General features: G+C 42.9%; 1 protein-coding gene across 3 annotated transcripts in view; it reads right to left on the bottom strand.

Annotated features, from left to right (window-relative positions):
• LOC116957472 (protein mono-ADP-ribosyltransferase PARP14-like) overlaps nucleotides 1-17267 on the bottom strand; it is a 109922-nt gene that overhangs the window by 54300 nt on the left and 38355 nt on the right. For 2 of the 3 annotated variants that reach the window (XM_076056253.1, XM_032979642.2), the window contains exons 4-6: nucleotides 16433-16588; nucleotides 13295-13558; nucleotides 3498-3731 (exon numbers count right to left, since the gene is read on the bottom strand). In XM_076056253.1, coding sequence (XP_075912368.1) covers nucleotides 3498-3731; nucleotides 13295-13558; nucleotides 16433-16588 — 654 coding nt within the window. The remainder of the gene's footprint in view (nucleotides 1-3497; nucleotides 3732-13294; nucleotides 13559-16432; nucleotides 16589-17267) is intronic. The other variant, XM_076056254.1, reaches the window with a different exon arrangement.

Here is a 17267-nt window from a genome sequence, read left to right as displayed (position 1 = left end):
CAGACCCAGATACTCATGTAGACCCAGGATCAGAAACCCAAAGATTCATATAGATCCACAGAAACCTACAGAACGCATAGATCCATAGACTAATAGCGTCATCACATCAATGATGATGATGATTATACACTACTCTGCTACTGCTCCTGACATGGCTATCTGGGCTTGACCACCTGAATGCGAAGTTGTAGTTTGTGCAAAGGAATTTGAACATATAAGGGGCTTAAGGAGGGGAAGTGATTCATGTAAACGGGAAGATCATTCCAGTAATAAAAGTTTTCGCTTGTTGGTATGATGGTGATTGATTCATTCCAACTTATACAAAATGTATGTATGTTGTACGTATGTTGAACGTCTTTTGCACTGAATATAGCCAACCAGAGGTGATAAGAATCGATAAGGTGGGTGTTGTCTTGAAATTAAACACATTAAACTATCACTTTCACACGAAAAATGTGATTAGCCGTCAATTTCTACCCAACGCAAATTCAAGATCTTCCTCCTTTTGTATATAAGGCTGCCCTATGTCTGCCACAAAATGATATAAGCAGACTCTCGATTATCCACGTGCGGTTTATTCAATTTGTGGATTAACCGCGCATCTCAGATTTTGACAAATTAATAAACTCATGGATTTCCCCTTAAGTCCAAATTAATAATCTAAAAGCAGTTATACAAATTGTTATTCATGGAAATGTTATTACAAGTCAGACGGTGCTTAAACCAAAAAGATATGTGGCTCCACTTTAATCTGAAATCTGCGTGATCACCCTACAGTACAGTAGTTGCCATATCTTTACAACAGTTGGGCGTAGTTTGATTTATGTTTATTGGCTGTGGCTCTGCTATCATCCACTCAGTGGGATGAGTTTGATTGATGTTGATTGGCTGTGGCCCTGCGATCATTCTATCAGTAGGCAGAGTTTGAGTGATGTTGATTGGCTGTGGCTTTGCAATCATCCACGAAGTGGGCTGAGTTTAATATTGATTGGCTGTGGCTCTGCTATCGTCCACTTAGTGGGCTGAGTTTGATTGATGTTGATTGGCTGTGGCTCTGCTATCATCTACTCAGTGGGCCGATTCTTCTGCTTGGCAGCAGCCAGGAAAGTGTTATTATCACTGAGCATGTGCATCATCAATCGGTTGATTGTTAGTATTTGTTCGAAATCAAAAGAATAACAATCGATATAATCAGTTGTATTTCGTTTTGAGCGATTTGTCCGATAATTTATTTGGTGAGTTTTAACTTAAAAAGCCAGTTCATTGAAACAGAAACCCATTTTAGGAATTTTAAAACCCGTTTACGTCTGAGTGTGTTTTTTTGTTATGGACATTTGTATTTAAAAATATCAATACATTCTCTGTTACAAATGTTAATTTTGTTAAATAACAAACTACATTTTATTAACTTAAACACTAATTGGACAATCATTATTGTTGTTGAAAACAAGCTGACATTATATGGCTGCGGTCATGGTAGAGTCCTTGCTTTGTGATGGCTCTCATTGGTGATGAAGTTGGTTGATGTAATCAAGCATTGTGAACTCAAAACTGGAAATATGTTGCCGGTTCTCCAACGCGCAACCTGTGTGCTCAAGTGACAAATAAATTGGCATGTTTAACACAGAAGCTTTTGCGACCAATATCCACCCGAAACAGGTTTTTTGGGTTAGATCCCGTAAATATCAATGTGTTGCCAAACCCGCCACCACCCGAAACAGCCAACCAGTAAGGCTTGTCACGCAAACAGAATATGCCAATCCGTAAGTAGTACAGCACACCGGTGTGTTGGAGAGAAAATCCACAACATCCACAATTCAAGCACGACGTTTCACCAGGAATTACAACTAGCATTGTCAGGTGGCAGCCAGATAACAAATCAGCACACCGGTGTGTTGGGGAACAAATCCACAACATCGACAATCTGAGCATGTTCTGCTTGCGTGAAAAACCTTACTGGTCAGCTGCGTCAGGTGGTGGCGGGTTTAGCGACACATTTATATTTACGCGATCTAACCCAAAAAACCTGTATTATCGAAAAATTAGCATGTTTTGCCAACATGACGAACGTCACTGATCGGCTGTCGGCTAGAGGTGGGTTGATGACACATTTACATTCAAGTGTGCTGTGCACGTTGAACTTCTTAGGCACCGTACGTACCCAACCGTGCTCATTGGAGGTGCAGGGGAAGGACAACAAACAAAACACAAAAATAAGTGATTTGAAGCTTTCGTGACTGCAGGAATCCATACTCTTTGGTTCTTTCGGTAAAGTCACGTAGGTAGAAAAATCAAATAAAACAAAAAAAAACATATCACGACGTTTCGATCACAACACAAGTGGTCGTCCTCAGGCGGAAAAAACAATCCAGCAGTAGAACTGCTGAACCAGCGAGAGAGCCGTTACAACAAGAGGTTATTTACGTGGCGATGGGCAAGCAAACGGGGTCTGAGCTGGAAAGAAATTCCATCCCCGGACGCAAGCACGTCAGTTGTGTTAATGGGGGAGATTAGGGAGAGAGATTAGCATGAAATGAGGTTCCGTCGCCGTATAAGAGTATCGGCCCCGCATATGCGCACAACAGCAGTGTTAATGAGAGATTAGCAGCACTATGTTGATAGGAGAGATTAGGCAGGGAGATTAGAGGGATTAGCAAGTTAATGTCATGTCTATGTGTAACACAAGCTGCGGCGCTGCCAACTGCGCTGTGAGGCAAGCGCGTCCACGCAAGAAAACCACCGTAATGGTGGTCATTCCAGTGAGACACACAGCCCATCACACAGCCAGAACCATCGATACATCGAGGCTAAGGGAGCAGAGGTGGGAATGTTAGTGAGAGCCCGGCCCGTTAACGCAGAGGCACCTAACAGGGCAATGCAACTCAGAGAGTCGGAGATAACAGCCAAACGTCAGGGAAGAATGGAAGCACCACAGCAAGTTACGACTTTGCTTTGTTAATAATTTCTACCGACGTGACTTTACCGAAAGAACCAAAGAGTACACAAAAAGAAGCTCTAAAGAAATTAGTTTTCAATTTAGTAAAGTATTGTATAGTGTATAGTAGTGCAGTGTACAGCATAGTGTATGTAGTGTATAGTGTGCATTGTAGTTTATAGTCGAATGTATGTTGAACTTCTTTCACACCGTTCGTAGCCAACCATGCTAATCTGTGGGTCTCTGTAGGTCTCTATGAGTGCCTCTATGGTTGTCTCTGTGGGTGCTATCGCTCTATGGGTGTATATATGGGTCTCTGTAGGTAGCTATGGGTATGAGTGTCTGTAGGTCTCTTTAGTTGTATGTATGCTGAACTTCTATCCTTCCGTACATAGCCAACCATGCAAATAGGGGGTGCAAGGGGAAGGACAATGAACTAAACATAAAAATAAATTCGTTTTCAATTTAGATTTAAAAGTGCAGAGCAGATTTAGGCGATCTAACCCAACACAGCGTTATTTATCAATGGAGTCGCACAGACCACATCAGTGCATCACATTACCTTGCACACTGGACAGGTGTATCAGTGCTGTGTCGGCCGTCGATCCACGTTCTGCCGCCTCCACCTGAACGTTAGGCCCGCATCTGTTCTCCAAGTAAAGCATGAGGTGATCTTCGCTCCCCTCCTCTTTGAGGTTCTCGATGCGCACCACCTTCGTGATGGGAAGCTGCTCCGCCCTGATGACGACGTTTGCGAAACCTCTCACTTTGCAGCAATTGATGAAATACTCCATGTCTGCAGAAAGTGGGGCGCAGTTTTTTGCCATTGCTCACAAAACCCGCAGTCATCTCCTTCCTACGTACGTCGAACTTCCTTCATCGCACAGTACGTAGCCACCCGCACTGATCGGTATTGTAGGGGAAGGACGACAAACTAATACACAAAGAGCAGTTCTAAAGAAATTATTTTTAAATGATAGTATCGTGGTGCAGTTTATAGTAGTGTAAGCTTTTCTCCTGTGTCACTTCATTACCTTCGCATCCCATGGGGATGCTCCTTGCACGAACACAACACACCCTTGCTCCGAACTCCCTCTGTCTATACTCTGCGAGCCTGTCACTTTATCCTCTGCTAGCCTGTCACTCTATACTCCGCTAGCCTGTCACTCTATACTCCGCTAGCCTGTCCTGCTTCCCTCACACCTCCACCCTCGTCCTTGCCCCCAGCAGGGGATCAGCCAACACTGCTAGGGAGGACGAGGTGTGGGGGGCAAGATCCCAGGCTTCTTCTCCCCGACTCTTGTCCTCTTTATCCCTTGAGCTCCAACCAAAAACCACCCCATGTTGCTCCGCACACACCCTTATATACCCTCCTCATTAAGGGTCCTCAGTTACCCCCAATTTAGCTGGCGCCTCAGCGGCGCCTCCTGCACGTGCTCTCTCTCTTATCATCTCCATCTCCTGCCTCTCCGACGTCTACCCTGTGTTCTCACGCTCGCACCTGCCTGTCCCCAAATGCACCCGCTTAATTACCGCTTCTCCCCCTAATTGCTGGCGCCTCTCTGGCGGCTACTCCATGTCTTGACGCTTGCTCCTGCTCGCCCTCAAATGCACTCACTGTTTGCAAACCTCGTGCGTTACGCCACTACAGTAGTATAATGTACGTAGTATAAAGTATGTATTGTAGTGTATAGTGTATGTATGTTGAACTTCTTTCGCACTGTACATAGCCAACCGTGCTAATCGGAGGTGCGGCGGAAGGACAACAAACTAAACACAAAAATTAGTTCTATAGATATGATTTTGTCAATCTAGATGATGTAAAAGTACATGGCTCCAGCGGCTTCCTAATATCGAAAGGAAGAGCGTTCCGGACGGCCACAGAAGCACATCTGAAAGCGCACGATGCGGTGACAGTCTTTGTTCTATGGCCAGCAAAAAGCCACTGCTGGCAAGGATGACCGGAGTTTGTATGATGATGGTTTATGCTACTTGACGAGATCAACAAGGTATTGTGGTTCATTTGTGGCAAGCACTTTATGTGTAATGAGCACGACTGGATAATGTATTAATTTGGCAACCGTAAGCCAATGCAGCTCGACGAGCACCAGACGGACATGGTCGGATCTTGAAGTACCCATCAAGACACGCACCAGATAATTTTGTACACACTGCAGCTTGCTAATGAGTTGCAATAATCGAGCCTTGTCAATATACCACGCTACACGCCACCGTGTTTCCTACATGACAACTCATTAGTAGCCGAATGTGTCACAGAGCCCTGATATAAAAATTGCAGGACCTGACTACATATTGCATTTTGTTATCAATATCTGGTCGAGTATGGTGCCGAGGCTCTTTAATCAGAATCAATATTTAAGCTGCAGGAGGAATCTGATGAGCGATGAAGCTCTTTTTGAACAAATGTCCAGTAGGGGCACGGGGTCAGAACATAGCAAATACAATATTCACAAACACGATAGGAGTGCAAAGTACAGGAAAGGTAAACAATTACAAATAAACTACCAATAAACTATATTTATTCGACCAGGAAAAGTCCACTAAGCTATTCGTTTATTTAATAGAAGCGACCTGGCAAAAAATATTTGAGCACAATTTGTTTACATCTGGATGAGTATGTCGCCCAGACACCTCGCTTTCTTTACAGATGTCCAGTAGGGGCACGGGGTCAGAACGTTACAACAACAAACACACAAATACTCACAAACACGATAGGAGTGGAAAAGCAGGAAAGGTAAGCAAATCAAATGATGTATTCTGGTTCGCGTATGCTTCTGAGGCTCTTTAGAGGAGTACAAAACCGAATCCTGGAGTCCGCGACTGCCCTCGTCCTAATTCACCTTCTACCTTGACCCCGTGACCGATTCGATCGTCAGTATGACTCGATCGTCGCTATCTTGGGACTCCAAAAGCAGTCAGGGAAGGCTGAATCTTTTTTAGTTTTCAGCATTTTGATACTGGGAAATAAAAGGTCCCCTAGATATAGCTGCTCAACATGAGCTATAATTGATAAGCCACTTCGTTGAGCTATCATTTATAATAGCCAGGTCGCTTCTGAAAAAAGAACGTCGTAGCTCAGTGGGCCTTACCTGGTAAAAAAATATACTTTAGTTTCATTGTATTAATAATTTGATGCTTGCATTGCCTGTTTAATTATAGATTTTTCTTGTTTCATTATTTATTTTTCTTGTAAAAGCATTCGCTAAATTAAAATAGCATTTGTACTGTTCGCATTTGGCGTTGTTCGCTAACGCCTGTGGTAATAATACGTTTTTACCCTTTTTTCTGGCAACAAAACTGAAACCTTTTTACGAGGAATCATGTTCACATTAACCACAATGCCTGCAGTCAAAATGCAAACAAAAAACACACTGATAATGTATGCATTGTCCTTGAAATTGATTGGTCCACACCAGAGACCGCTTTTCTTAGAGCCTAATCTCATACGGTGTTCGACCAGATGACGCCAAAAGGCGCACTATGAAGAACAAGGCTGCTGTTTCTGGTGTAGGCCCATCAGTTTCAAAGACAACGCATGTAACATTGTTATCAGAGCTTGTGTTGTTTGCATGTTGACCACAAGTACTGTGTGTGGTTAATGCAGTACTTGATGCCTTACAAAATGTTTAATCTATTTCGTGTTTGACCATCTTAACACACCTGTTCTATTGCCAGAAAGGGTACAGCCTATTCTTGTATTATTATCACCAGCCTGGACAGTGTTTCTCCAATCCACTGTTCGACGTTTAAGAACCAGGGTCTTCCATTATCTGCCTTTCTTACACGTTGTAAAGGCGATGTTTAGCAGAGCGGAGATTTAATTGCTAAAAAAAAACGTAATGCTCTCCGCTAGCAGATCTGTACAATATTTTCCTTTAAGTTTACATCTTGCCTGGTAGATATGAGGCCATGACCAAATAAACACTCAGGTTTTTGCCTTTACTATGAGAGCATGAAAGAGTGTGTATTTAATTATTATAGCCCACTTCCAACCATGCAATTATTATTTTTGGTGTTTTTTTTAAAGACTCAGCACTGTCCAGAGACTCAGCACTGCACCGTAGACTCAACACTGCACCATCGACTCAACACTAACAATAGACTCAAAACTGCACCATAGACTCAACACTGTACCATAGACTCAACACTAACAATAGACTCAAAACTGCACTATAGATTCAACACTGCACCATAGACTCAACACTACCATAGACTCAACACTGCACCATAGACTCAACACTGCACCATAGACTCAACACTGCACAATAGACTCAACACTGCACCATAGACTCAACACTGCACCATAGACTCAACACTGCACCATAGACTCAACACTGCACTATAGACTCAGGACTGCCCATAGACTCAACCCTACTCATAGACTCAGCACTGCCCATAGACTCAGCACTGCACCATACTCAACACTGCCCATAGACTGAACACTGCCCATAAACTCAACATTGCCCCTGGACATGAAGCCTCCTCTCTCGAAGCCTCACCATTGCTTCTCCATCACCCTTTCCCTTCCTCTTCCCTCCCCTCACCCCTCCACTCCTTCCCCTCTCTCCCCGGTCGCCTTCCCTTGATCCCCTCTAAGCACCTCTCTATTATTATATTCTTAGTTTTTTCGGTAAAGTCACGTTGAAGGGAAACAACAAAATAATAAAATATATATAACAATATAAAAATTCTCACGACGTTTCGACCATAACTCAAACGGTCGTCTTCAGGTGTGTTGGTTTGCATAAATTTATTTTTAAACGGCACATTTATTTATTTATAAAAAACGTTAGCGCCACGCGCAACGATTTAGCAGTTTATTTAGGACTAGTCCATCTATATTCTGAAAAGAGGAGGGGGGAGACGAAATTTTTATAATATATGCTGTCTGAAAGCCACTGTAAGCGTGAACAATCAATTAAGACCTGAAATGGTTTATCAAATCTTTCCAATGATTGTTAAGATAGAATCCATCTTCTCGTTTGAAATTGTCTCTGTGCTTGTATATGTGGATAGCCTCATGAACGAATCTCTCATGGAAGCCAGATGGCTTACAAAGAACCTCTGTCTTGGAAAAGTCAATGGCATGTGAGCCTACTGAATTAGAACAATGATCTGCCACGGCCGAGGTGTTGGTCCTACCGTGTTTAAGGTCTGCTTTGTGTTCACGAATGCGGTCCGAGACATGGCGTTTGGTTTCTCCAATGTAACTACTACCACAGAGGCAACTTAGTTTGTAGACACCAGGGTATTGTATGTCCGGAATCACATCTTTTACAGACGGAACCAGATCACGGATTTTATGTAATGTGTTGAAACGGACCTGGATCTTGTGTTTATTCAAGATTTTGGAGATCTTTTTTGTGATCCCCGCAATGTAGGGTAAAGTGATGGTTTTAAAAGGCTCCTCAAGAGGGTTCTTCTTCATGGTTTGAGTGATAGCTTTACGGATTGTATAGTCGGAGTAACCATTAGCCCTAAGAGCTTGGTGTACGTGCTTGAGTTCACGGCTTATGTGTTCTTGGTCGGATATGCTTTGGGCTCTATGATACAGAGTCTTGATGAGAGAATTTTTCTGTGATGGATGGTGGTGGGAATCCGGTTTCAGATAAGCATCCGTATGGGTAGCTTTCCTGTAGACAGAGTGGCTCATTGAACCATCAGGTCTCTTTTTAATTAGGACATCCAAAAACGGTATCTTGCCATCTATTTCGACTTCCATGGTAAATCTGATGGCTGGGTATATGGAATTGATGTGGTCGAAGAATTGGTCTAGAGCAGGCCGGCCATGTGGCCAGATGACAAAAGTGTCATCCACGTACCTCTTCCATAAGGTTGGGCGCAGAGTGGCAGTCTGGATGGCGTCAGTCTCAAATGTCTCCATGAAAATGTTAGCTATAACTGGAGAATGGGGGGAGCCCATTGGGGTGCCCTCAGTTTGTTTGTAGAAAGTTCCATTCCAAGTGAAGTATGTATTGGTTAAACAGTGTCTCACCAGGGGGGGTACCTCAGTGTTTAGTCCTTGATGAACCAAGTCTTCAATGATTGCAATGGTGTCAGGTACAGGAACCTTGGGAATAAGGAAACTACATCAAAACTGACAAGCAGGTCGTCTGGGGACAGGGAAATACCCTTGATTGTCGATACCAGGTGAGCAGAATTTTGTACCGCAGAGGTGGTCTTTCCAGTGAAAGGACGCAGGATTTCAGACAAAAAACGAGCTAGTTTGTAGGTGGGGGAGCCGATAGTAGAGACTATGGGACGAAGGGGTGTATCTACTTTATGTATTTTTGGTAAGCCGTATAATCTTGGTGGCCTGGCAGCAGAAGGTTTCAACGAAAACTGTTTAGATTGATCAATTAATGCGGTTGAATCAGAAATTATTTTGTTGGTTTGTGTGACGAGGCTGTTGGTGGGATCTCTTTTTATTTTGTATAACTACCATCGTCGAGTAATTCTTTAATTTTGTTGTTGTATTCTATTTTATCCATGATGACAGTAGCATTGCCTTTGTCAGCTGAGAGGACTACAATATCATTCCTCTTTTTTAATTCATATAATTCAAAACGCTCATCTTTGCTGAGGTTGCTAGCTGGCATCTTAGCGTTTTTTAGGGTTGCAGTGATTTCAGATCTTGCTACGTCTGCAGCGATGTGACCCAGGCCCCTGAGAGCAACGTCTACTTGGGCAATTATATCATTAACTGGTATGTGTTTAGGTGTGACTGCAAAGTTTAGACCTTTAGCTAAAACGGATTTCAGACCATCGGAAATAGAACTGTTACTGCGATTAATTACGACTTTGTTAACATCTAACTTTTTGGTGTGTAGGTCCGGTCTTTTGTTGAAGAGGAGGTTAAATTTGGAAATCAGGTTTTCCTCACATTTGGTCGACATAGTAGCAGCTGAAGAGGCAGTCATATTGTCTACATGTTCCCAATCCGATGTGGACATTGTTGCCGTCAATGATAAGTGTGATTTGTAGAGTGTCTTGTCTAACTGATCTAGTTCGGTGCTTATAAGTCTGATTTTTTCTAAAAATAAATTTATGCAAACCAACACACCTGAAGACGACCGTTTGAGTTATGGTCGAAACGTCGTGAGAATGTTTTATTGTTTTATATATATTTTATTATTTTGTTGTTTCCCTTCAACGTGACTTTACCGAAAAAACTAAGAATATGAATTACTGCAGTCACGAAAGCTTTAAATCAAAATTTTATCGCCTCTACGGGGAGGGTTTTCACATAACTTTAAGATCCTTCAACAAACTCCGGGATAAGAAAGCTCAGCTGATCGAGTCTCTCACCTTCCTGAAGAGATGCCGCGACTCTGGGGTAATACCAATCGCATTTACACTGACCTCTGCTGCTGTAACTTCTTCTAATGCGAAAGGAATTCTTTTCAAAACTAGCTTAGCTCTTATCTCAGAAAAAAATCAGACTTATACGCACCGAACTAGATCAGTTAGACAAGACACTCTACAAATCACACTTATCATTGACGGCAACAATGTCCACATCGGATTGGGAACATGTATACAATATGACTGCCTCTTCAGCTGCTACTATGTCGACCAAATGTAAGGAAAACCTGATTTCCAAATTTAACCTCCTCTTCAACAAAAGACCGGACCTACACACCAAAACGTTAGACGTTAACAAAGTAGTAATTAATCGCAGTAACAGTTCTATTTCCGATGGTCTGAAATCCGTTTTAGCTAAAGGTCTAAACTTTGCAGTCACACCTAAACACATACCAGTTAATGATATAATTGCCCAAGTAGACGTTGCTCCCAGGGGCCTGGGTCACATCGCTGCAGACGTAGCAAGATCTGAAATCGCTGCAACCCTAAAAAACGCTAAGATGCCAGCTAGCAACCTCAGCAAAGATGAGCGTTTTGAATTATATAAATTAAAAAAGGAATGATATTGTAGTCCTCTCAGCTGACAAAGGCAATGCTACTGTCATCATGGATAAAATAGAATACAACAACAAAATTAAAGAATTACTCGACGATGGTAGTTATACAAAAATAAAAAGAGATCCCACCAACAGCCTCGTCACACAAACCAACAAAATAATTTCTGATTCAACCGCATTAATTGATCAATCTAAACAGTTTTCGTTGAAACCTTCTGCTGCCAGGCCACCAAGATTATACGGCTTACCAAAAATACATAAAGTAGATACACCCCTTCGTCCCATAGTCTCTACTATCGGCTCCCCCACCCACAAACTAGCTCGTTTTTTGTCTGAAATCCTGCGTCCTTTCACTGGAAAGACCACCTCTGCAGTACAAAATTCTACTCACCTGGTATTGACAATCAAGGGTATTTCCCTGTCCCCAGATGACTTGCTTGTCAGTTTTGATGTAGTTTCCTTATTCACCAAGGTTCCTGTACCTGACACCATTGCAATCATTGAAGACTTGGTTCATCAAGGACTAAACACTGAGGTACCCCCCCCTGGTGATACACTGTTTAACCAATACATACTTCACTTGGAATGGAACTTTCTACAAACAAACTGAGGGCACCCCAATGGGCTCCCCCCATTCTCCAGTTATAGCTAACATTTTCATGGAGAAATTTGAGACTGACACCATCCAGACTGCCACTCTGCGCCCAACCTTATGGAAGAGGTACGTGGATGACACTTTTGTCATCTGGCCACATGGCCGGCCTGCTCTAGACCAATTCTTCGACCACATAAATTCCATACACCCAGCCATCAGATTTACCATGGAAGTCGAAATAGATGGCAAGATACCTTTTTTGGATGTCCTAATTAAAAAGAGACCTGATGGTTCAATGAGCCACTCTGTCTACAGGAAAGCTACCCATACGGATGCTTATCTGAAACCGGATTCCCACCACCATCCATCACAGAAGAATTATCTCATCAAGACTCTGTATCATAGAGCCCAATGCATATCCAACCAGGAACACATAAGCAGTGAACTCAAGCACGTACACCAAGCTCTTAGGGCTAATGGTTACTCCGACTATACAATCCGCAAAGCTATCACTCAAACCATGAAGAAGAACCCTCTTGAGGAGCCTTTCAAAACCATCACTTTACCCTACATTGCGGGGATCACAAAAAAGATCTCCAAAATCTTGAATAAACACAAGATCCAGGTCCGTTTCAACACATTACATAAAATCCGTGATCTGGTTCCGTCTGTAAAAGATGTGATTCCGGACATACAATACCCTGGTGTCTACAAACTAAGTTGCCTCTGTGGTAGTAGTTACATTGGAGAAACCAAACGCCATGTCTCGGACCGCATTCGTGAACACAAAGCAGACCTTAAACACGGTAGGACCAACACCTCGGCCGTGGCAGATCATTGTTCTAATTCAGTAGGCTCACATGCCATTGACTTTTCCAAGACAGAGGTTCTTTGTAAGCCATCTGGCTTCCATGAGAGATTCGTTCATGAGGCTATCCACATATACAAGCACAGAGACAATTTCAACCGAGAAGATGGATTCTATCTTAGCAATCATTGGAAAGATTTGATAAACCATTTCAGGTCTTAATTGATTGTTCACGCTTACAGTGGCTTTCAGACAGCATATATTATAAAAATTTCGTTTCCCCCCTCCTCTTTTCAGAATATAGATGGACTAGTCCTAAATAAACTGCCAAATCGTTGCGCGTGGCGCTAACGTTTTTTTATAAATAAATAAATGCGCCGTTTAAAAAATAATTTATGCAAACCAACACACCTGAAGACGACCGTTTGAGTTATGGTCGAAACGTCGTGAGAATTTTTTATTGTTTTATATATATTTTATTATTATTTTGTTTCCCTTCAACGTGACTTTACCGAAAAAACTAAGAATATGAATTACTGCAGTCACGAAAGCTTTAAATCAAAATTCACCCCTCTATTGTCGCTGTCACTCATTCCTCAACCCTCGTAGCAACTCCACTGTTCCATTCTGCCATTGTTTTCTAAGCCACGTCATTAAGTGCCTTCAGTGAGTTTCCCATCCAGACGGTACTGGATGCTGATGCCCCCACTTTATTCTGTCTGGTGAATGAGGCGGGGGCGATCACACATCCCAGTCTGACACCCGTTCGGATAGGAAAGGCGTCTATTTCAGATCTCCCAACTCGCCACGGTGGTGGTCGTGTCGTCCTGCAGGAGCCTCAGGATGGTGACAAACTTCTCTGGACATCCAAGACGGTGGAGGACACGCCAAAGGGCTTCCCGTTTTTAGGGAGTCAAATGCCTTGAAGTCAAATGCACAGGAGGGAGCTTTAGAACGACAGACAACAACAAAAAACGCCCACCCTACCGGCATTCGGCGTTCGTCCGACTTACTGATATCATCGAAGAAAGTGACGATTCGGCAGTGTTCGTCGTCCGTCTCGTGAAGTTGGAAATTTTGGGTGCCACTGCAGTTCTCGACGAACATCCTCAGTATGTCCACGTTCATGGGAGCCGTGAAGCCACTCAGCAGAACCCTCCATGGGTCCAGATACTCTGGTGATCTCTGCACCGCCGCCATCGGCCCACCCACAAAGCTAACGCACATTAGCTCGTGTCCCTTCAGGGAATGCTTCCGCTTCAGCACCCGCTCCCCCACTAGTAAACCACAGAGACATCGACCACACAGTGAACATAATCAACTTGTTGTACGTACATACGTGTTGTACGTTGAACTTCTTTGGCACCGTATGTAACCAACTGTGCTAATCAGGAGGCATGGGGATAAGGATAACTAACACATAAAGAACAGTTCTAAAGAAATTGGTTGTCAATTTGGTATAGCGGTGTAGTGTATGGTAGTGTATAGTAGTGTATAGTGTAGTGAACGGTAGTATAGTGTTGTGTATTGTAGAGTCGTGTATAGTAATGTATAGTGTAGTGTGTAATAATGTAATGTATGGTAGTGTAGTGTATAGTAATGTATAGTATAGGGTGTAGTCATGTAGTGTTTAGTGTAGTGTGTACAGTGTGTTGTGTAGTGCATTGGGTAGTATGTATGTGTAATGTAGAAACTTCAGACACGGACTGTAGAGGGCTTCTCATTTATTCCTCGTCGGCATAGAGTTACCACTTTAATGACACAGTCACTAATTCTTATCCCTGACTGACTATATAACTGGCTGACTATACAGCGACAGTGGCGATGTCTGACTATACAGGTGGTCAACTATATAGCAATGACGACGATGTTTAACTATATAGTGAGACAGCTACATAGCGACAATGACGAAGAGACAGCAGCGACGACGATGATGACAGCGGGGACGGGCGAGGACCCCGAACTCCTCGAGCGCCCAGAATCTCATTCCACTCTCCCTTATATGCCCCTAGCGCGGCCATGCCCCACCCCTGGCCATGCCCCTCTTCATGAAGTCTCTCGCGGGTTCTGGGAAATTCCTGATAGACCCTCTCTTTGACCCTTGGCCTAGTTTTTCCCCTCTTGTGGTCACTCCCATATAATTAGACTGTGTGCTGTTTTGCCAACCGCGATTAGTCCTTACGGCCACCAGTCAGTGCACTGACACTACATATGTATGTTTGTTGAACTTTTTTGCAACCGTACATAGCTAACCAGGCTATTCTGAGGTGTGGGGGAATGGCAACAAACTAAATGTAAAAAAGCATTCCAGATGGCCACAGGAGTGCATCTGAAAGCGCGCGATGAGGTGACCATCTTTGTTCAATGGCCAGCCAAGAGCCTCTTCTGCTGTGAGGATGATCGGAGTTTGCATGATGGTGGTTTATGCTCCATGTATTGTTGCATTAAAACCTTGCCCGTCGCGGGTTTTCCCATCGCAGATTTCATCATTCGCGCCAAACTTATCGATGCATGAGTTCACCGACCGCACCCCCTGTGGCTCTCGACCATTTCCGGTTTTAATTTTTTTTTTATTTTACCAGGTAAGGCCACACTGATCTGTGTAACTTTTTTTTCACGAATCTTTGTTGATGGCCAGTGGGTTTGCAGAGTACCTTCGTCTTGGAAAAATCAATTGTTATAACGCTGTGGGCACACACGAAATAGATTTTTCCAAGACGAAGGTACTCTGCAAACCCACTGACTATCAACAAAGATTCGTTCATAAAGCCATCCAGATATATAAACACAGACACAATTTCAACTGACAAAATGGGTACAAACTGAGCAATCATTGGAACGACGTTATTAACGAGTTTAAGTCATAACTGGCTGTGGTGTTTCCATCCTACCTGCCGATGTTAGCAGTCATTTCCGACTTTCTTTGTTACATTACCAGGCTAAATGTCTCACTAACAAAGCCACTGCTGCTTCTTTCCCTTGATGTGGTGGTGGCTCTCGTTTTTTAACAGGCTAAATGTCTCACTAACACAGCCACCATTGCGGTGGTTATCTTACATTGGCATGCTAATCTCTCACAATACAATAGCCACCTCCACAGCTTTGTTTTCCTCTATCTGGCGGTGGTGCCTGTTTTTTTTACATGGAAATGCTAATCTTACATTAGCCGGCCTAATTCTCTCAACACAGCCACTGTTGCGGTGGTTTTCTTACATTGACATGCTAATCTCTCACAATACAATGGCCACCTCCACTGCTTCAGTGGCGCCCGGCTTTCTTACATTGACATGCTAATCTTACATTAACAGATTGACATGCTAATCTCTCACCCACAGCTTCGTTATCGTGGAGGTATATCAGCTCTCCGATCTTACATTTACACGCAAATTCCATCTCTAGCCCACCCTACTTACCCTTGGGCTACACCCATCTCAAACATATATAACATCCTGCTTCAGCACCTCTCCCGCTATATTTTTTCCTGCCTCAGCAGCTCTCCCGCTATATTTTTTCACCTGATAACGATTGCTTGTGCTGCGATCGAAACGTGGTGATATTTTTTTTATTATTTATTCTTTTTCTATCTATGTGGCTTTACCGAAAGACCAAAAAATATGAATTCCTGCAGTCACGAAAGCTTTAAGTCATGATTGCAAATGAAGTAAGTGCACTGATATGACAGCTCTGTGAAGATGCCCACTGTCAAACAGCCACGTGAGTTGCACTGCTCGATGTGCGACAGTTGCTCACAGCATCTATCCTGGAGTGCCGTAAACATCAGAAGTACCAATTGGGTCGAGGCTCAAAAGAAAGCCGTCCCTTGGTGTGGACCAATCAGTTTCAAGGACAATGCATATATTATCGTAGCATGTTTTTTGTTTGCATTTTGACTGCAGGTATTGTGGTTAATGCGGACATGAATCCTCGTAACAAGGTTTCAGTTTTGTTGCCAGAAAAAGGGGAAAAACCCTATTATTATATTTTGGTACTGGCAAAGGAGGTCTAATGATGGAGATACAGAAGTATATATTTTCAGACCGCTCGCCATCGCACAAAAGCGGCAAATTCTTATCTTTGAAACAGGATTTTATTTTTTTCGTGAGCAAAAAAAAAACAATATGAAGGCATGGCGTGAGTGTCCCGTAAGTCACCTGTGGGGTCTTCGAAAGTGATGATCCAACATTCGGCCTCCTCCTCCATGCTTGCAATGTCTCCCCCACCAGACCGCTTTTCGCTTTCAAAATACATAGACACAAAATCCTTGTCCAGATGCGCTACTTTGTCCACTTTAATTCCGGACGGGGGCACTGAAACAAACAACCAAAAGATATCTAAATTATACTTATATATCTTCTTGGTTCTTTCGGTAAAGTCACGTAGAAGGGAAATAACACAAATAAAACATAATAAAATAAATCTGAAATAAAAATAAAATACATATATACTGTAAAACCTCGTTATTTCTATATTTGATCCTTCGTAATTGGGGATAATTCAGCACAGCTGTGCTTTAGGCATATACACAGTATTAGTAATTCGCCATGAGCTGAATTGCTATACCGAATGGTCCAATTTCGGCATACCCGTGGAGCAACACCGTGCACCACGACCAAAGCAATGACTCAGTCTAGTGGTGATGTGCATGGTGAACATTAGTGCAGGCCTGTTGCTTTAGACTTTACCTTGTTTGTGCACTGGGCAAGCCAACCCTCTCAGATGTGTTGTCTACACCTACATCAAGAGGTAATAGTAAGGGATTGAAGCATAAATACCTTCGTCTGCGAGACAAATACGACATTTTGGATGGAATTGATGCAGGAAGTGAGTCAATGCGTGTGGTATGTGAAGAGTTTGGAAGTAAATATGGATTTTTTTTTATATAGGGACAGGAGGAACTGGGGAATACCATTGTACATAATTCGGAATATTTGATAATTTGGCAAGGCCAGAGCCCCATATGTCTCAAATTAGCAAAGGTTTACTGTA

Source organism: Petromyzon marinus, chromosome 75 (genome assembly GCF_048934315.1).
Source record: "Petromyzon marinus isolate PM22_M1 ecotype Great Lakes invasive population chromosome 75, UKy_Petmar_22M1.pri1.0, whole genome shotgun sequence".
NCBI classification, from domain to species: Eukaryota; Metazoa; Chordata; class Hyperoartia; order Petromyzontiformes; family Petromyzontidae; genus Petromyzon; species Petromyzon marinus.
Note: the sequence above shows the minus strand (reverse complement) of the source record. Positions and strands in the feature narration are given on the sequence as shown.